The sequence below is a fragment of the Pungitius pungitius genome, chromosome 15, assembly GCF_949316345.1.
Source record: "Pungitius pungitius chromosome 15, fPunPun2.1, whole genome shotgun sequence".
NCBI classification, from domain to species: domain Eukaryota; kingdom Metazoa; phylum Chordata; class Actinopteri; order Perciformes; family Gasterosteidae; genus Pungitius; species Pungitius pungitius.
Genome location: NC_084914.1, coordinates 15,678,360 through 15,700,240, shown reverse-complemented (window position 1 = coordinate 15,700,240; position 21,881 = coordinate 15,678,360). Strand labels below are relative to the sequence as shown.

General features: G+C 43.1%; 1 protein-coding gene across 2 annotated transcripts in view; it reads left to right on the top strand.

Moving 5' to 3' along the window:
* Positions 1-21,881, top strand: part of LOC119209833 (catenin delta-2-like) — a 125,165-nt gene that overhangs the window by 13,974 nt on the left and 89,310 nt on the right. For both annotated transcript variants that reach the window (XM_037459432.2, XM_037459430.2), the window contains exon 2: positions 4,932-5,068. In XM_037459432.2, coding sequence (XP_037315329.2) covers positions 4,937-5,068 — 132 coding nt within the window. In that variant the 5' untranslated portion in view covers positions 4,932-4,936. The remainder of the gene's footprint in view (positions 1-4,931; positions 5,069-21,881) is intronic.

Genomic DNA, 21,881 nt, shown 5'->3' with positions numbered 1-21,881 from the left:
GCACTCTGAATCTTGTAGTGTGCCAGGCTGTGCTTTAATGCTTTTGATATGTTTTTATCAAGATATTAGATATCTATTGTGACCACTGATCACTTTGCTTAATGGTACTAGTCACAGTATTGCAGCCATACAGAATGCATGTGTGTGTGTGTCTGCGCTGACTCTACATGACCATTAGCATCTGGACTTGCAGGCTGATGGGTGATTAACCCTCAATGACGCTTGGAAGGCCATCTGCCATTGTCTGCCAGTGAGCCCTCATTGAGTTTAAAGGTCTTTGGTTATGCTGTGCCCCCACACAAGTTATTTCGCGTGGGTAGTCGACCTCTTCTCGGGGGCCGCGTTGGGCTGAGCAGGCTGCCTTTGATGGACATCAGTGATTTAATAGCTTTCTCTCATCAAAGCCACTTTCCTATAGTAATCAGACATATACTTGGTCATACAAAATTTGACACACATTTCTTATGTTTTCGGTGACAGCCCCAGATGGCAGAAAATTGATCGGAAAGTGCATCACAAGGAAAACATCCAAAATAGGCCAATGAAAGCTAGCGCATCCGAGTTAGAGGATAATGACGTTACATTAAGGACTGCTTCTATGTGTGGAACACATGCCCATGAGTCACTGTTGCGTGTTACACTTAAAGTCGTGTCATTTTGATTTTGGCCCCCCTTGGGAACAGAAAAACAAACTGTAATCACAAACGGGACATTGCATTGTTAACCCTAACTCTAACTCCATAAAAGAATGAAGGACATACCTCCGCTGTGGACCGTGAAATCCAAAATGAGAAAAAGACCGCGTTAATTACTGTCACGGTTTGGGTCTGTTCTCTGTCTTATTTTGTAGTTTTCATGTCTCTTGTGTTCCTGGGTGACTACACTTCCTGCCTTGTCCTGTGATTGCCTGATTGATTCCACCTGTGTCCAATCACCTGCACCTCCCTTGTGTATTTAAGCCCTGTGTGCCAGTTGTCCTTTGTCGCATCATTGTCTTTGTAACTCGTCGTTGGTGCACGTCTTGATTTTTGAAGATTAAAGAACACTGGCTTTTTTTGGAAAACTCTGCGTTTGAGTCCTCCCTAGAACCTGCTCCAGCCCGACCGTGACAATTACATTGTTAATGTATGTGTTAAAAGTGTTGTGGGCACGGGGTCTAGACTAAGGGACAGATGACTGGCGAAGCCTGAACGGAATCACCACGGCAAGTTTTAATGAGGCGGCGGGGGACTGCCCGTCAAACGCGTACCCAACATTGCCATCCTGATAGGGACAAATATACACATGCATACACAAACACACACAAGTTTGCTCTGGCGATACCTGTACACACACACACACACACACAATGCGAGTAAATAACACACAAGTATTGATACCAGAGGGAAATAACACTTCCATGTGAACCTTTATCTGATTTGCTACTGATCTGAATTCCATCTTCGGCAAAACAACGTTGTCCCAGACGTGACTGACGCTTTAAGAGTCAAGAGATTATGCTAAGCACTCCCCATGTCAGCCATGTCAGCCATGCATTCCGTCATACATTTACAACGTTGCAGCTATATCAGAGATTACTGCTTTGAAATGCAGGGCTAAATACTCCCTGCATTATGGCGCTGAAATATAGAACCTAAAAATCCAAGATTATACTTCAGTGAAATAAAGCCTTTAGGCCTAATCCATATTCAAAGTCTTGTTTCTATAGCCTAGATCTGGTGGCTGTTATTGTGGAAAGCAGCTTTGTACTGGTCAGTTGTGTGATGTTCGCTTGGACACGGTCTGCTGGGTTGACCTATATTTATTTTTATATTATGTCTGCACAGTCCAAACCAGAGCTCCTCTCTTCATCCCTTCTACAGGCTAATTGGACCACTGCTCCATGGTCTGGTTCTCTGGTCTTGTCTTTTGTCAAGCTTTTGTGTTATTTATTCCATGCAAACAGGTTTTTCCACGATTAATTCACACAGTACCGGATCTGTCACGGTTTGGTCTCTCTTCCTGTTTTAGTTTGAAGTTTCATGTTCCTTGTGGTCCTGGGTTAACTTCACTTCCTGCCTTGTCCTGTGATTGCCTGAGTGTTTCCACCTGTGTCCAATCACCTGCACCTCCCTTGTGTATTTAAGCCCCGTGTGCCTGTTGTCCCCTGTCGCGTCATTGTCTAACGTCAGTCATTGTTGGTGCACGTTCTTTTGGCTTCTGTTAGTTTTTGTGCAAAATAAAAGCACATTCCGAAAATCTGAATCCTGCATTTGAGTCCTGCCTGCCTGCCTTCAACCTGCACCCTCGACACACCTGACAGGATCAGAGTCTCAGCAGTGTAGAATAATTTCTAATTTAGCAATATATCGAAGGGTCATTTATTGGAAAAAACTGAAATCACATACATAAAAGACTCTACAAGTATGTTGTTGCTAAATGCTAATAACTAATAACACAATAACTTTTCACAAGATGTGAAAAGACTGATTTGTTGATTGAGATGTTCATTTACTTAATGCTTAAGTAACGCTCTCTGATGTGGGGCAGAACGAGTTGGCTGAGATCGGCTGAGGAGGGAGGTCTCGGTATGTTTGCAGTCAGAATGCATTAGCGACATGAAACAACGATTCTTTTAGAGATGACCTTACTCTGAAGAAAGATTATGGGACAAGAGTTTGGCACTGTCAGATCCCGACAGTGAACTCTTCTTCTGAGAAGGCGCATATTTGTTCTCCAGCTACAGTAGATGCTCGCTGGAGCTGGATACCTTGTTTAATTTAATGAACGCTAGTATTTTAACCATGAAAGAAATGAGCAATTCAAGCTGCTGCTGCTCCATAATAGAGAGAGGAGGAAAGATTTTGAGGCGAGTCTCCCCAAGTGACAATTCTAACGAATGAGACTCAGCTGGCTCGGACCACTGTTGAATGTCGCAGAGCAAACGCCAAACAAACCCTGGGGGCAAATGTAACAAATGTATCCTACAAGTAGAAAGGTGGTGTGGATGATGTTGAAGACATTGTGTCTTTGATGTGACTACACAAAAAGCAAAGAGGAGACAGGGCAAGGGGGGGGTAATCCGGCTGGAAAGTGTTGAAGAAGGATAGAAGGGACTAGCCGGATCATGATTCGGGACCCCAAAGCTGTGGGAGTCGCAACATCTTGAAAAAACGAAGAAAGAAAAGACAAGCAAGCAGCGTGAAGCATGTAGCGTTATCACAAGGCCAGAGAGCCCGCCACAGTGTTCACGCCGCCACAGTGCACGCTCACAGAGGGAAAAAGGGCTCAGGTGCACTGCGGCGTTGCAGGTTAAAAATCCAAAATGCAACCTTTCAGGTCATCCTCCTCCCCCCCCCCCCCCCTGCTGCGTGCTGCCCAATGAGGCAGGAATGGGCTGGAAATACGAGGAGACAGCGAAATAGGTCAAGTGCAGAGAAGTGGGCAGGCAGAGCGAGGAAAGGAGGGATGGAGGGTGGGGGAGAAAATAGGGAGGACTAGGATGTAATGGGGAGAGGGATGACGTAAGACGAAAGGTGTTTGAAAAGTTGAACAGCGGCGCTTGAGGGACGGGTGGACAGGAGGAGGAACACAATCCAAAATGGAAGACACGTAAAGCCAGGTCAGCCATATCAGCAGCCTTTCAGTTGTTGCCTAGCAGCATGCAAGAATAGTTCTTTTTTCCTCTCTCTTCTGCTCACCCTCCTACTCCTCTTGTATCCCTCTCTGCCCTCACCTCGCCTACTCCCTTCCCTTCTGACTTTATCACGCTCGTTCCACTCTTCTCCTTTCACCTTTCCATCTCCCCTTCCCTTTCTGCTATTATGCTATTATTATTAGTTTGGACCTGGCTGCACTTTTCTGCACGTGTGTGTGTGTGTCTGTGTCAGATTCCTCATGACATTAGTGTGTAAAGCTGGCGTCAGTCCTTCCGACACTAGAATCCTGATACTTGGCTTCTAGGCTTTGGGCTTTTGGGGTTAGTTGTTTTTCATAACTTGGTTTTGTCCTAACAATGCTACATTTGCTACTTGACATACAGTATACTAGCACTACAACTAGTCAGTTTGTACATTAGAAGTATAAGTTTGAAATCTTAAATGAATACAGAACTTTTACTATTCAGATAAAATCCTCAGCCATATTCTGTGTGTAAACGCAGTTTTATATCAAAATCCATAATTTTTTTCCCTCTAAAATGAAATATGACTTGCATTTACAAAACAATGAATCCCGCAATCAATCAGCAACATAAGTGGCTATGGTAGTGTGTGTGTGTAGAGACATAAAATAAAACAATGTATCCCGCGTTATATTTTCTTCCTCTGTGCCATTGAGCTCCTAAGTCAGCACCCCTCTGTGCCAGTTTAGAAAAATCTCTTCTTTTTCTTATCTAGAATGGCCTTCAGAGCTGTTTGTATCTGTTGCCTCTTGACGTGACGTCCTAAATACATTAGCCACGGCCCTGGCTGACAGTAGGTCAGAATGAACGACGCCACATAGCAGCATCTGAGAAAAACTCATCTGAAAATGTCTCAGACAAAATGAGCATTCGTGATTACAGTCCCTGTTGTGCAGATGTACGATTGCACCTGTCCAGGATCTGTCACTGCACTTTGCCAAATGCATTCTGGGATGAGCTCCAGCTCCTCATGAACCAGAACATGAATAGGGAACAGAGAAAATTGATTTTCTGTTTTGAATTATCATGTGTATCAATTCTGTTCAAATTAAATGTAATGCATCATGGTCCCTATCATGCGTTGCACAGGGATAACAGTGACGAGTGTCCAGTTAGTAAGACAAGTCATACATGTCCCTCCTCACCTCTAACTCACGTCCAAATCGCGTAGGAAGCAGGTGTAGGTGTGACAGCCACTCAGAACTCAATTCTGGCACGCCACAGGCTCTTTGATAATAGTAAAAGAGTTTCATGTTTCCTTGTTTTGCAGGAGGCATGCCAGTGCCTGAGGTGGCGACTGACATTGCCAGCGCTGCCGCCATGTTGAGCCCCGTCCTCAACGCCTCCAACGGAGACGGATCCGAGTCCGAAACCACCTCTGCCATCCTCGCCTCTGTCAAGGAACAGGTTAGGACCGTGGGTGTTTGTGTGTTTATGTGTTTATGTGTGTGTGGGCATGAGAGGGTTGTCACAATTAATGAGTTATAAATCCCAGAAAGTAAATTGGATAATTCCTCCAGCGCTTCCAGGGTGAGGCAGGCCGAGGGTAAACAGTAAACACTGATGACGGAATGCCCATCTGAGCTAATGTGTCACAAATATGCCTCCACATTTTGATCTGTGAGCAGAAACCCTCAGGCCACACTTTGCTCACTTGGGATTTTGAAGCTGCTACAATGTGGCGGCGTGCATCATTTCACTACTTTATATGGAAGCCTGAGCGGCTTTGTTGGAGGTCTTTGTTTTACTTCAGTAAAGCTAAAATGAAGCTTGCGAGGTAGACTTTGTGTTTTGTGCCTATTACGCATTTATGAAGGTTAGAATATTCATGAATGCTAGAATGTGTCTTGATGTGTCCATCTGCTATATGTCTTTCGTTAAAGTGTTTTTATGCTGTATACTGACTTCCCTTCTAGTGCATATAATGTTTCTCCTACGCTTTGTGTTTCGGCACATAAGATGAAAATTGTATCAATTTGATTTAGCTATTAACAGTCGCAGTCTCGATTGGTCACTAAAGGTCTACATCGATGGTGCCCCCATCAACACCCCCCCGCCCCCACCCCGTCGGCTGGTTATTTTGCTTTACCCGCCACACCTACAAGAACAAGAGTGGCAGATGATCATTTCCCATTCACTCTATTAGGTATTGACCCAACGTTTTGTACATTGCATTTCAGAAATATTTATATTAGCATCACTGCTGCATTATTTTGATGTAGCAGTGATGTGTCAGGCTCATTAGTTTAGCGGATGATTAAATGTTGTACCCACGATCCAAGATTAAACCACATAAAAAGTCTACAGTAACAACCTCTGCAAACAACCTCTTTTGGCTCATCGGGGAAATCAATTTTGAGATGGAATAAAAAATTGGACGACTGAAGCTGAGAATTGAATTATTAGCGGACGTTTTGACCGGTGGAACAAAATGGAAATGTAAGGAGATCACTAAAGTCATCAGGGTTCATCCTCTTAGGATTGTTTATGTCTCTGCCAAATTTAATGTTAATCCATCCAGAAGTTGTCCAGATATTTTAATCTGGACCAAAACATTGAACAGATGGACTGTCGGACCCCCTCAGAACAACTTCCAATCAGTGTGTTCTCACAGAGGATGAGCACCAATCAACACTAAGCAAACAGAGCAGATTACATATGATTCTGGTGTGAGATGTATTTACATTTAAACACTACTGATTTTACACGTCAAAGTATGTTTTAGAGGCCAACTGCTAATTTTGAAGGCCACTATATTGACGATGGTCCAATCTGTGCTCTGGGGCTCATGACTGCATCCTGGTATGCTCCTGTGGAAAGGAACATCCTAAAGTGCAATTCCATCTCATGTGTGGATATAAAGTATGTATGCAAGAAAACATCAAGTAAATTCAAGTTGAGTGATTTCTTTTCCTCCCTGTCTGCATGTCTATTGAGGACAAAGCACTGAATGTGTTGCTTTGCAATATCCCCCCCCCCCCCGCCCCGGGCATAGAAGTGGGAGGTGCCATTTTACGTGGTATTTACGTTTTTTTAGATATCAGATTATCAGTGGTTAATCACAAGCACGCAGATATTTCTGCACAAGTGGACGCCTCATTTAAAGAGCTCTTTGATCCGACCTCTTTAAAATCCTCTTTGTCTCTGCTTTGTAGCAAAGATACATTAGGTTCTGACAAATAAGGGCAATGGCTGGATTAAAAAAGACGATATTTGGTTGTTTTTATTTTGTAACCCTCCCTCCTGAGTGTGACTGTAAAAAGAGTGTAATGCTAAATCAATGAAAGGCTGCTTTCACAACCTACTAGATGGCAGTGATGTGAGCAAAGAAGATGTGCATGTGGCAGTGTGTGTGGGTGGGTGCACAGTTCAAGCGGATACTGGATACTGTGGACACTGTGTGCGTCCTTGAGTACTATAAGATGTACTCTGTACACCGGAGGCTAAAGATAGCCAGTGAAAATGCTGAGAGTGAAAAATGATGGATTCTGCATGTTTTAGACTGCAAGCTGACTCTCGAGGTTCATTCCTGGTCTAAGTAGGTCATGTCGACTAGGACAAAAACATGCACGCACACACGCACCTTGAAAAAAAGGCTGTTGACGAGAAGACAGGAGTGGAAGGTGTCTCAGCTGGGAACACAGGAAGGGAACACTAACGCATAGGTCCTCGCTCTCCTCTTCCGCCTCCCTTCTCTTTGGAATTGCTGTATTTTATTATTATTATTTCACAAGCGAGTGGTTTGTCACTTAAATTGTTGTTTTTGGAGAGTGTGATATTTCAATATGTTTTGGGCTCAGTGCCAGTGGAAGCGAAGATGTGTTTATAAGGCAATGCACACACAAACACACACACACACACACACACACACACACAGCTCCCTGTTCATTTGGATTCATAATGACAAAGTCAAGCTTTAGAGACTAAGAAAAGGCTTCATAAGCGCACACACACACAGACCCACACTAATGCAGACTTGTGTACACGAGGCCAATCAGATTCTTTTTCCTCTGCTGACTCACTCGCCAGGAGATCCCTGCTGCGGTTTCCCCTCCGCTTCCTTCTACCCACATGAGATTGATTAGCCATTCGACGTTGTATTCATCACATCTGTCAGCTTTTGTCCTCGTATCATTCATCATCTCAGTCGTCAACACATTTTCCGCCGGAGGGGGGGGTCGTGTGAAGTTTCAAGCCAATATCCGCTGTGAAAAAATGTACCCCTATTGTCTTGTGGAATGAGGGATAAAGGAAAAGTAGCCCCATGTATTGATTAGTTGTCTGTTAACTCGCAGCCTGGTTGAATTTGACAATGTAGTCATCTGTGAAATCAAGATGTTTGAAGATCAGTTTTTAAAATTCTTTAGCCTCACAGGTTGTCGCTAATTAATTAGTTAATCGTTTCAGCAGAAGCAAAATATTTGAATTTAGTTTAAACATTTGCCACATTCGTCCTTTCGGGTGCTTCCAGGTCTTTCAGGTTCATTTGATCAGTTATCAACGTGATAACTTGTAGTGCACTATTTATATTCTTATGTAAATGTATTCTCATATACATACCACAAGCTGCGTCCCAATTCAGGCCAGGGGCGTACATTTGGGGGCCCTTAACCCACTTCATACCTTATGGCGCGTTTCCACCGAGCAGTACGGTACGGGTCGGGTCGGGTCTGTTAACCATGATTTGGCGAGCGTTTCCACTGCCAACAGTACCCTTACTTGATAGGCGTGGTATTGGACGGAAAGTAGATTGACGTCATTCGATCGCGCGAACACTGAAAGCTAACCGCAAACAACAATGGAGACATACAGTCGATCCTGTTCTTGCGTCTCGATATGTGGCTGTTAAAGTAAATGCTGCGCGGCGACATTGTTGCGACGGTGTTCCTTCGTGTGTTGTCTTCCCCCTTGCGGCACGCGCAAATGACGACACTCTTTCAACCAATCAACGTTCTGCAGTGAGTCTAGCTCCACCCTTTAGTACCAAACAACTGTGCCAGGTACCCCAACGGAAGGGTACCCAAAAAGTGGTACAGTACGGTGCGGATCTTTGGTACTTTTCTCAGTGGAGACACAAATAAAAGGGTACCGACCCGACCCGTACCGTACCGTACCGCTCGGTGGAAACGCACCATTACCCTCCTATGTCAGCCTTAAGCTCCAAGCAGAAAAAGATGACTAAGAGCAGCCTCTTTGAGTTCATGGTTGTAGAGTCTTTGATCTACATTGGGACACATTCTGACAAGTATTTATTCATTAATGCTGTTAGTATTCAGAGATTACAACATTCTTTTTGTGGGATATTAATTCAAAAATGACCCCTTTGAATGCACTGTAAGGGGTATTTCTGTTACACAACAGACATTACATGAGACAACAGATTAGCTATGCATGTGGTTGAAGTAGCCACCCCAAATTTCCATCAATATTTAATAAATAACACTGCTTTTAAACACTGCAGTCTCAATAACTAGCTAAATTCAGCCCAGGCACTGGGCAATTAAATGAAACATGTACAGCGATAATTTGCAGTGGGCTTGTTAAATATCCCCCACTGTGACTTGAATTTAAGAAAAGATACCAGTTATATCATTTATCATTTACCGACCACCGCAAGACTGCAGTCAACCACACCTGACATGCAATTTCATTTTGTAAGGACAAACACACACAGAAGATAAAGCTTATCTTGGTTTTCATAAGAGGGGGCAGCCATGTGTCAAACATCAGTTGTCGTCCTGTTTTCCACATTGCATCACTGCTACGACCTTTGGTTGAGTCAAACGTCAGACAGAAAAAGAGGTGCCGTTTGTCGGCTCATAAGAGAAGAAAACATGGCAAGATAAAAGGTTGTTTATTGACAGTGGGAAAACCATAGACAAGATAAAGGACAGAATACATCTATCACAGAGGTTTTCTACTGCTTATCAACATATTTTCACACAGATGAATGTGAATCATGTTGCTGAGTGGACAAACGGGAAAAAGGGTTCCACCGTGCTCCCCCTCTCTCACTCTCTCTGACATTTAAGGAAAGCACAAAAAAGGGCAACATTTATTTTCCCACCTATGCAATGCAGCTGTACCTGAATATGCTTTAATGCTGGACCCAAACCTGTTCTGAAAAGTAAAGCCAAAGCTCCAAGTGTCTAAATTTTCATTCTTGTTTCTACTGTCCAGCAACTCCTCTGGTTTCACAACATGAGTTTATGCTCTCCATCTCTAGTGTCTTATCTTCCTTAACACAGCTCGATATTCACTCAGTAATTGATGCTGCACTTGAAGTCAAATAGACCATAAAGCAGAACATCATACCATGTGATTGATGGGGCGTTGTCCGGTCCGTGAGTTTTCAGTGTTTTCGGAATATAAGTTAATTCTAACATTTTAGATCCCTGACTACTGTCTACTTCAGCACTTGGGTCTACTAAGCTACACCTTCTTGTGTCTCCCACAGTGGCAAATTACAAAGATGGAAAAGACAAAATGCCAAGCTCAAGTCTTCAAAACTGCATATCACAAACCAATGTTTGCCATTAAGGACTAGGTCCACTTCTAATACAAAGTTTTACATTTTACATTACATTACATTACATATTATTTAGCTGACGCTTTTATCCAAAGCGACGTACAATAAGTGCATTTCCACATAGAGATACAAACTCAGTATAACAAGTAACAAGAAAGTACATTTTTCATCAAACACATTTGATAGCATAAACACCTTGATGTTGTTATGAGCCAAAGCACTGGTTAAAATAATCCTATTTAATGTGGAGCTGTTTTCTAGGGAAAGACGGTTACCGTTAACTGCTAGCTTGTCAGGGAAAACTCTCTTTGGCCTTGTGTGTGTGAACCTTTGTGAGAATTAGGTGGCCAAGGACAGGTTTTCAAGACCTCCAGTGTGTTTTTTGTGAAGGGATTAACAAACACCAGAGCAGCGACACAGCGTGCTAATTGGTTGAACAAATTGATGGCGTAGATGCACAGAGAGTCCAGCAGCCTGCCAGCAAATGGAGGAGAATAGGCATTTTATAATTTCCTGGATTGTAACAGGCATTAGAGAAAACGAGGCCTGACACATGTTTATCTAATCTAAACCATTACATGTCATTTAGCTGACGCTAAAGCGTCGGGACGCTACAAAAACAACTGCTCCTTTGGTGTTCATAACTTGTTATTTTTTTTTAAAGGTGATCAGACTTTCTGGCCATCACTGTTTTAATGACAACTCCCTTTGATACCACTTATGGTTTTAGATTTAATTGACAATAAACAGACTTTTAAAGATTAAATTGTGCCATGTTGTGGTGCAAACTCAGCAACAGCAATCACAGCAATTTTACCTTGATGTTATTTTTCTTTCATTTGAGCTCACAAATAGCGCAACAAAGATATCATTCGGGACTCCTGCAGTGTGCTAAAAACCAGCATCGTTGCTGCTGCACCGGGGGGGTGGAGACACAGCATCTCGTGAGAAGAGGAATTAAAGCCCAGATCCACACCCGCAGTTATTGGGGAATCAAGACAAATCTGTCTGTTTGGGATGAACATTTAAGTAGTTCTGGTATCCAGAGAGAACTAAATCTCCTCGAATCTGTCTTCCGCCATGCTGTGGTTTTTTTCCCTTATCTCATTTCACTTGCTCCCTTGGCCTCATGCTGGATTTTTTTGCCTCTGCCTTCGGGACAACTTTGTTACCAACTGGATGCACCTAGCAATCTTACCCGCCCAGAAAGCAATAGCTCCAGACATCAGTGGTCTTACAGCCAGCGTGATATTTTCTTCATTGAAACGGGCCCCTTCTCAGGCGACTAAATGCCAGGCGAACTCCACGGGGCACAATTACACCGCTTTACAGTGGAGAGAGCAGGAGACAGCTACAGCCAATACACACACACCATTGTCCTCCAGTCATTTATTTTACTTCACTAATTGCTTTAATAGGGTTTTCAGGGGCCAGCCTGCTCCTGTAAGCGGGTGGCTCTCTATCTGTCGCCCCTCTGTCTCCATTAACACACTCTGATCAATGTCCAATCTTTAGTAATGCAATCAGTTGACAGCCACTTGATTGTAGAACCTGCTCATTAAGAGACAGCTAATTGTTGTCCTTTCTTTCACTTAAATGCTCATCAAGCTACAATTACTCACACACGAGCAATCACACCAATCTGCTAAGTTGGTATTGGCCAGTGAGTGTGTGGTGGACTCAATGATGTGATTTTTAAGATCAGAGAAGTTTTTGCAGTTACTTCTTCCCAGACAAATAGAACGGGAGTAGAAAGGACATCTTGTTTCAAATAAACATTGCAATGCTGCGGCATTGATAACACTGTTTGTGTTATCCTCGCCATGCTGTCACTTTTATAAGTAGGAGAGTATGAATTGGCTTGAACGGAGCCGACTGAGCTCTGTGACTACCATCGTGGTCAATGTGTGACACACTTTACGGCACACTGATGTGTTTTGTCATCATAACAAGAAACAACAATTAGCATTTTCAATTGACCACACTGCAAACAGCTAAATGTCCATTCAATTACCATTATATCCCCAATTAGCTTGTTTATTACAAATAATTTTCTTAGGAAGCCATTCATTTCCAAAAAAAAAAATTTGCAATCCATCACAATGACCACAGATTGAATATAATGTTATTAGTTACAAGTAAAATCCCCCAGCTTCACAGAGATGAAATGGCCTTCTCTTATTTGTAAGAAACTCTGGCAAAACATAGTTTGACTAATACCAAGGACTTTTAATTTGATGTGTCAGCCTTCTTTATTCATATCTGTCTTTGTGAATCTCCCAAATTATAGTTTCAAAAGGTCCAACACTGATTACTGGAGTAATCAGATCAATGACTGCGTTGATGGGCAAAATACATTAAAAAAGTCAAGATCATAGATTTAGTATAGTTTTATAGCATGTATTTGCAAATTGAAATTGTGAAATGCCTTAATGGCCCTCATGTGATATATAATGTCAATGTAATCATTATTCTTCATTTAAACTCTTTTTGGTCAAACTTTCCGTTAAACTCCAATGCTGCCAGTTCATAACACAGGCTGTTTTTGTTATATGATTTTGTGGATCTCAATAATGGGACGATGAAGATGATGAAGGGGTTTTCTCTTATACTTGTCAGAGCTTCACCAGAGCCACATACGGCATTATACAACATTGTTCAGCAGCTGAGTAGCACTACGAGTTGAGTAAAATGACCTTTGTATGTAACATCCGTGGAGTGCTCCTTTAATCCTACCAAAATGAACAGTGCACACATGCATGCTCAGAATCATGTTGTATTTGCATCCTGTGCTCAGAGTTGCAGACTAAATGCGTTGAGCTGATCCCGCCTATCTATGTTGTTTCAGCCAAAGACTTGTGTCCCACTTATTTGTGCGATCAAACCTGTGTTCCGTCGGTCAGCAGCCAAACAGCCAAACCAAATTTGAATAAAAGGATTGGAAGCTATTTGCATGTGCTGCATGTATTTGCTGGGATGCCGTGATTGGTTTAGTTTTAGACTGTGGCTTCCAGGGACAGGGAAGTGGATCCGTAGAAAAGCACATCAGACCTGCGCTAGGTACGTTTCTTGTCTGTCTTCTTGGTGCTTTAGGAAGCAACTGTGGCCCCCCCAGGAAGCCATGGGGTCAAATTGGAAGTCAGATTGCATCTGGGTAAGGGTTATATGTTATTATTATTATTATGTTAATATGGTTTGTTTGGAGAAAACATTAAAACACAACTAGAAAATGCATTTCCTGCTGAAAATGCGTTGGAATGCATAAAGCTGAAATTATTTCAGAAAGTTGCTTAAAGTACAGAAATTAAGAAATTAATTCTAAACATTGCTTTAAAAAATGAAATTGGAAACTCTTAAATTCATTTTAAAATGGCTGAAAATACAGATATGAGAAAAGCTGAAATTAATTTTAAAGGATTGGAAAAAAACACAGAAATGGGAGAAGCTCATATCAATCGGAAAAAATACAGAAATAATAAAATCTGAGAATTAAAAAAGCTTTTTGTGAAGACGCCTGAATCAGTGTGCCCGGTTGTATCAAATCATTCAGTGCCACGTTCATTTTACTCAAATGATTAATTTTAGGAAAGTACCACATGGGTTTCAGGATCACTGACAGTACAGCTGCTTTACATTAAAGAGGGAAATTACTGAGTGTAAAGAGAAAATATTTGCTATGGCGATGAGTGTAAAAGTGTAAATATTAATATAATAATATCTCAAAGAACCATATAATATGCCAAAGAACCATATAAAAACACGTGGAACCATCCAATAGATTAAGTGGCTCTTCAGAAGAAGACAGTTCTTTGTAGAACCTAGAGCCTTCTAAAGCAGTGGTTCTCAACTTGTCTGGCTCCGGGACCGACCTTTACCCCTTAATGACGAGCCGCGACCCAATTCGATTTAATTTTTTTTTTTTTACTTTTCTTTTTTCCATGCAATGGCCCGCGACCCACTAGTGGCCCGCGACCCACTAGTGGGTTGCGGACCCACCAGTTGAGAAACACTGTTCTAAAGAACCATTTAAGAACCTTTTTTTCTCTGTGTTGCATTGTGTTTTTTTAAACACTTGGGAAATGGAGATATTAAGCTGCAAGAGACATTTTATTATGTTTTAGTTTTGTTTCACTTTCCACAACGTGGGGGCTTTGTGGGCCGCTGTGACTGTGCTGGGTTGAGGGTGTGTGGGCTTTTGAATCGCTCTTAGTCTGGACTCTCCCCTGAGACCGGTTGTCCTTGGGCCGACCTACAAGGTGCTCGGGCCACAGAGACAACAGATAACAGGATCACTGAGCCACGCAAACTCCTCCACCACATTAAGGTGGCAATTCACGGAGGAGGGGGGAGGGGGGGAACCCACAGAGGAACCCCTGTGGCAGGTGGGGGGGGGGGATGGAGCTGTCAACCCTAGGTGTTAGTGGGGTTGAAGGGGGGCCGGGGGGGTGTCTTTAGCGCTGTTAACCCCAGGTGGTAGTGGGGTTGAAGGGGGGGCGGGGGGGTGTCTTTAGCGCTGTTAACCCCAGGTGGTAGTGGGGTTGAAGGGGGGGGGTGTCTTTAGCGCTGTCGACCCCGGGTGTCAGTGGGATTGAAGGGGGGGGGGGGGGCGGTGGTGTCTTTAGCGCTGTCAACCCCGGGTGTCAGTGGGATTGAAGGGGGGGGGGGGGGGGCGGTGGTGTCTTTAGCGCTGTCAACCCCGGGTGTCAGTGTGATTGGAAGGGGGGGGCGGTGGTGTCTTTAGCGCTATCAACCCCAGGTGTCAGTGGGATTGAAGGGGGGGGCGGTGGTGTCTTTAGCGCTGTCAACCCCGGGTGTCAGTGGGATTAAAGGGGGGGTGTCTTTAGCGCTGTCAACCCCGGGTGTCAGCCTTAAAAGTAAACAGAGGGAATTAATGTTCTTCTGGAACTTTATACTAAAGACTAATTTCAAACCCGTATTCACAATGCAAGAATATGTTTTACAATATGCACAAATCTCTATAAGCTGTTTTAATTCATATATCTATCTAAAATGTGCACAGAACAAACAAGACAGGAGAAGATCCTGGCAACAGGTCAAGACAAAATATAAAAACATTTTTGCATGGTTGGTGAGTGCCATAAAAGTTTGCAAAAGGTGTAGAAATTACTCAGAGCTTCGTGCTGGTCCCATCAAAATCGCCCTCCTCACGTTTACAATTCTTCACTCCTCAGTGCGCAGTTTCGCCCACCAGCGGACCCCTAACCCCCTAACCCAGGCCCGTCGGTTGGTCCGCCCGCAACGAGTAATACACCCCCGGTATTTCGACGTGCTTATTATCCGACGGACCTTCTTGCGGTCCGCGAAAAAGGTTATTAATTGTATATTAAGTTGACGCTTTGTTGCGTAAAATAAAGACCAAACAAAAAGAATCAAATGATCTCCTGCAGGGTTTGAAATGACTTAGGACTCTTGGGGGGTCCCCTAAAATGTAACTATAAAGAATACTGAAGACTACCTTGCTACACTATATACTGCAGGCAAAATTATATTGACATATTTTGAAGGTAGGATAATGGTCTCGGGATGTTTTTCATGGTTTGGGCTAGTCCCAGTATTGTAGTGGTGTCTGGATAAGTGGATTGGCTATAATCAAACAGGTAACCCTCTAATTCTGGAGCAACAAAGTTACAGCACCTTATATAAATCCCTGACATGACAAAGTGGATAACAGGTCATTCTTTCCTTGAGCAAGGAAGTTAACTAAGTTACCTAAATCCACCAGGTTTACTCATTATGGCAGCACCATGCACCTTAAAAGGGTTTGATCAAATACAACTGGCGTTTCTCATCCCTTATGTTAATGGGATTTGTAAAACAACTAGCCGCTGGATTGAATAATAATGATGTCTATAAAGACTGTTCCTGGCATCTAAATGAGGCACTGAAATCAGAGTTGCTATTCGGTCCGGTAGATAACGGCCGTTAAGACACCTGTACCGCACAGGAAAACCTGTGACTCTCCACAGCTTACTGCGTAGAGCAGTGGGCTTTTTGGCTTTAGGATGTTTTGACCCACGGGGTTCGAATCCCGATCGTTCCGATCTTTTTTTAAATATATTTTCTTGAATACATGTTTTCATACGTGGTTGTGATGTAGTGCTCACTTATACAATCGTGAACGCTGCAATGGATTTGTGATTCGCTTTGTAGATTTTCAGCAATATGTTTGTGAATGTGCTGCTGTTAGCTGGCAGGTTGTTTGGCTTCATTCACATACAGCAAGAAACTCTTCTAATCATTACGTTACACTGGGTATCTAAGTTAGTTAATGCAACTTTTGATATAGGAACACCAACTCCACATATTTTACTACAATAAGCAATTATTATGGAGATATAAACATAATCGAAGCACTCACAGCATTTTCATTAAGGATTTCACTCTTTGTGAGGCTTCGTTCAACAATAACCTACGTGTCTGCGCCACAGACCACAACAACAATCTGTGATGCTATTAGCTGCCCTTATTGCTGCCCAATCGCGCTAGGAAATTAATTAATTATTGTTACAAATATAAAATGTCACTAAAGACCTTTTCACAATCATTTTTAATGTTAAAAATATTTGTCGGGGACCCCCCAAAATCTAAAAATAAATTCTTATAGGGGGTCCCTAATGACTTATCCGGGACCCCCCCCAGACCCCCCTCATTTCGAACCCTGATCTCCTGTCATTCGCGCAAGAAAATAAAGTCACGTGTCTGCAGCTCAATACGGCTCAATGATAACACCGAAGGAACAACGTCACACCCCCGGTTTACAACTTCGAACTGCCGGCAGCAGACGGGCAGCGCATCGGAAAATGCTGGTGTCTCGTACGGAAGCGGTGGCCGAAGAGAGAAGTGCTGCTCGGCGTGTAGCCTCGTTAGCAGTCGCCCTCTGATGGGGTTCCTGTAGTAGCTTCGTTAGCTAGCTATCACTGATGTCTGCTTCCGTTAGCACGGCTCGTTAATGGCGCTCTCCCATGTTTGAAATATCCAAACATCCTGCCTCCACATTACTTACGGTTCGTCCCGGATCTCTGTCCCAACTCATGACATGCACGTCCATATGTACCGTTAGCTAAGCACGGTTAAACCTACACGTCCCTGCACAGTGGATGACTCCTGAGCTACTGTCTTTATGGCCATCGACCTTTTCTGTTTGTTTTTTTAAATATTTTTGGGAGATTTGTATTGGACCCAATGGGGCTTCCGAGAGACTTTGTTTCACTCTCGGGCTCCTCACACAAATAGTAAATAAATGTGGGATTCCATACGCTATGAGTCCGACCAGCACAAGCACGGCATCGTTTAAATCTAGAAATGAAGCCTGAAAAGTGAATGTTGTGGCTGTAAAAGCAAAAGTGGCTTCTTTTTTTACTGAACTCTGACACTCTCACTCTAAGAAACCCAATACACACCAAGGTAAAACTCAGAAACGGACCCAAAAACTAATGAAACATAATTAGTGATTATGAAAAAAGTATAATGGATATCAACAAGCTGTTTTTTTAATAAAATTATTAAGACTTGTGTCAACATCTTAAAGTTTAAATGTTGTCTCTAGCTGAAAGATTGGCAAAGTTGAAAAAGAAGTTGAAAGTTGAAGAAGTTTAAAAGGACTTGAAAAAAAACTGCATTTGAAAACCAGGTTAAAAAAGTTTATGATTTTAATTAATATGAATTCAATTGTAAGAGCTAGAAAGCTGAAAAGTCATAGCACCCCTCTCCTGAATGAGCTGAACATTTAATATTTGAACGGTTTAAAAAGCTGAAAGTGTGAAGTAGTTGAAAGGTGGCGCGGAAGAAATAGAATAAGTTCAATAAAGATTTGAAGAACAATACTTGGAATGCAGCAATGCATTCCAACAATTACTGCAAACTATCCCCTTAGAGGGGATCTTTGCCAGGGGGAGGTTAGATAAATGCAGACGCTGCCAAAAGAAGCTAATATGTCGGACTCTCTGGCCCACTGTGGAGTCCTAAAACGTCAGCATAGAGTCAGCATTTTTGCACTTTCCAATGTCTCGAAGTTTTTTAATTGGTTTTGGTTAGAAGCTTGAAATCGGATCTGTTTTGACACAAGCTGAAGAGATTAAGACATTTTGTGACACTTATGGATGTCATTTTTAAGCTTTTATTTTCCTTTTAAAAAAGCCGTTTCTACCGAATGGCTTAAAGAGACTACAACACATTGTCATGTCAATTCATCTGACTATACCGACTGTATGTACTGGAACTGCCGAACTGGATGGAGTCACCGCGACATCCCCCTATTGGCTTGTCGACTTCCGTTTTAAAGACTCAAGTCCATCAAATTCAGCCGGCGCCATCTTGGATTATAGCCGTCACCATCTTGGCATTTTGCAACCAGTGAACAGACATTATCATATTTGTCAATTAAACAACCCATGCTGAAACATAACCTGCTTTATGGTCTGTACATCGGAACATAATTATCTAAATAAACATTGCAGTGTTGAACGAGACTTTAAAGGAGCAATTGAGAGCATAAAGTGATATTTACAACGTTTACCAGGGTAGTAAATCAAGTCAGAGGTGGAGTTATTTTCTAATAGACCTGTGTCTAATCAAACTTTCTTTTCCTTTATCACTTTTCCGTATCACTCCATACTCTGCTTCAAACAGACTTTGTTGCTTGAGCGTGAAAAGTAGCTTCCCATTAGGTCAGTGGTTGTCACTGGAGGTCATGTGACAGCAGTGTCGATCGTTGATGGCTTAACGTTAATGGCTTTTTGTTCTGCATTCACGCTTCAAAAAAATGATACAAGTTTTTTACAAAATGAACGTGCTGAATAAAAGAACATACTTTTTGTAATTTGTTGTAGAGAAGTAACACAATTCCACTCTGCATGCTTTCTAATTCTCAGTCTGTGCAAATAATAGAAGCCAATAGTGCGAAGAAACAAACTAATGTCAGGCTGCGGCTGAGTGCAGATTCAGTGTGTGTGTTTGAACTTAGCCGTACAACACAGTGTGTGTGCGTCTGTGTATGAAGGCTTGTGGATATGGCCCCCAGGTTTGTGTGTGTTTGTGTGTAGGCATGAGACATACGGTCTAGAGATATGTGCACCTCCCTCCATCTCGCCTCCCTTCTTCTTCTGTCTCTCCCGCCACTACCCCCCTCCTCCTAATACTACTTCCCCCATGCTTTTCAGCGGCGCTGGCTTGGGGGGGGACGCCGGAGGAAAGGGAGACGTGCAGATGGTACGGTCAGAGAGAGAGAGAGAGAGAGAGAGAGAGCGGCGGGCTTTTTTGGCAGGCTCGACTGGTGGGAGGGCCCATTGTGATGCAACGTTGCATAAATAATGCCACGGGGCTTCTGAATGCCCCGTTGCCATGGGGACCTTTGTGCCTCAGTGAACACCGTGTGCCCCTCGAGGAGGGAGAGAGAAAGAGACATACACAGATAGAGGGAGAGAAAGGGCTGAGTTGCAGGCAGCTCAAGTGACACTGGAGTCTCTCTCTCTCTTTCTCTCTCTCTCTCTCTCTCTTCCTCTCTCTCCCTTTCTGTCTGTTCCTCTAATCACTTGCTGTGTTTGACCCGGGACGGATGAATGTCTGGAGGAGGGGGAGCAAGAGTTGTTGTTGCTTTTGACCAGATGGGGAGCAAAGATCCTCACAGTGCTAGTGTGTCCTCTCTGTGAAACATGGTCCATGTGAAGGTACGTGCGCTCACTACTTCCAAATCTGTTATTATTATTATTATGCTTGACTTTTTTAATGAGACTGCGTCTGCCTGCAGTAACAGGTGTTTGCCTGTCAGCCCTCAATTGGAGGGATTGTTGAGTAGGGGGGGGCAACTGCTTTTGTTGAACAAACAAGAGACTGAACATCTAATTTCTCTCTTCATCTGCTCTGGCAATGTTGCCTCAAAGTAGGGTTGTTTTTCCATCCTGGGTTTTTCTTTCCTTCAGCTGATGAGGGGAGACGAACTGATTTGATTGCAAAAAAGTTTGAACACGCGGGGAAGAGATGTTCAATAGAACTTTTTAACTATGTGTGTGTGTGTGTGTGTGCGTTCGTGATTGCTGCTTTCTAGTCGCTCCGTAGCATCAGTCTGCTTTGTGTGTTTGAATCAAAGGATTAAAACCTTGTTTTATCTTCAAATGAGCCTTTAAGCAAAGAGATCATTTAAACTAAAATCATCCATGTGTTTTCTCGCTAACACTTTTAACACACTTTTTATGTGAAGACTGACTTTAGGCCACATACTGCTATAAAAAACAACGCACACCTGATGCCTGTTGCCGGGTGATAATCTTTTTTTTTTTTACTCAATGTGTCATGGCGGCAGTCTTTTTTCCATCTGCGGTGTAGCGCAAACATATCTGCACCATCATGTGGAAGTTGGGATGCTCTCACTGCATGTGTGTGCGCACTCTTGTGTGTGTGTGTGTGTGTGTGTGTGTGTGTGTATGTGAGCATTGCTCAATGTTAGTATCAACTGATTGCTTCGCACTCAACATTTGGTTACATGTCGTGTTCTTCGGCAAAGCACTGCTGCTGCTTGGTAGTTGACAAAAAGACGCGTGGCAACAAATATTTTCCCCCAAGAATCCTGTTTACAGCAAGAAGACAATGCATCATGAATGTGCAATGGGCTTTTTAACATGTTGACCATTATATTGATCACATCATTATGGTGGACCTGGCGCTACCTCAGACATTGGCAGTGTTTAGACTCCCAGAGGACGTAAACGCTGGAAACCCACTTTGTCTAACATGAATAAGATTAATGTTCTTTCTGTTCTATTCAGGAATATTTCAACTGCCGTGCATGTGCCAACAGAACCAGAATGAATGTATGTAGCTTTGTTTGGCCATGAACTCCCCAAGAGGTTCAGTGTCGTGCAGCTTGTTCAAAGCGCTGCGGTGTGTCAGATGAATACGGAGTACATACGGCAAATGAGTAGTATGTAGTGGTATGTGCAAACTGCACAGTAGAATTTACTTTACCATCTCTATAAAAGAGACCATTCTGCTTACCGATAGAACAATATTACAAACATTTTCACTACCATCAGTTGTCAAAGGCCCTACAGAGGCACACGCCTGCATTTCCTAGCTGCAAAATCAGCTCTCAGGTCATAAAACAGTTTCTGAGCCACGTCCCCATTGATGCTGATGACAGCCAGCCCACTTAAACGTTCCTGCCCCATTGATGAGCGCAGGTACGTTTTGATTAGTTTGAGCTTTGAAAAGCTTCGCTCAGCAACTGTGACAGGGAGAGTCAGTGCAATACGAAGAGCAATCCACAGATTGGGATATACCTCTTGAAGCCGATTGTTATGCAAAAACGTAAACGATAACATGAAAAACAAATGATAACAGAAACGGTAACGGTAACAGAAACTTGGGGCGGGCCGCGGACGAGTACCGAATACGGCCCACGGCGGTCCGTGCGGACATTATGAGGCGAGTACATGTGGGCAGCCGGCCGCCTGGTGACCGCTAGCAACGGTCCTCACGAGACAAAGTTCGGGGACCCCTGATTTAAAACATTGTCTTAGGTGAGAGCGACGCGCGAGCATCATCCCGCTGTCTCTTTTTTCTTCTTTTTTCCGCCCCCGACTCTTGATGCCTTTTCGAAGCCATTTCAAAGCAGTCTGCCACATTTGAGATTTGAAGCATAATGGAACAAACCACTGGGAGGTGGGGGAGGGGGAG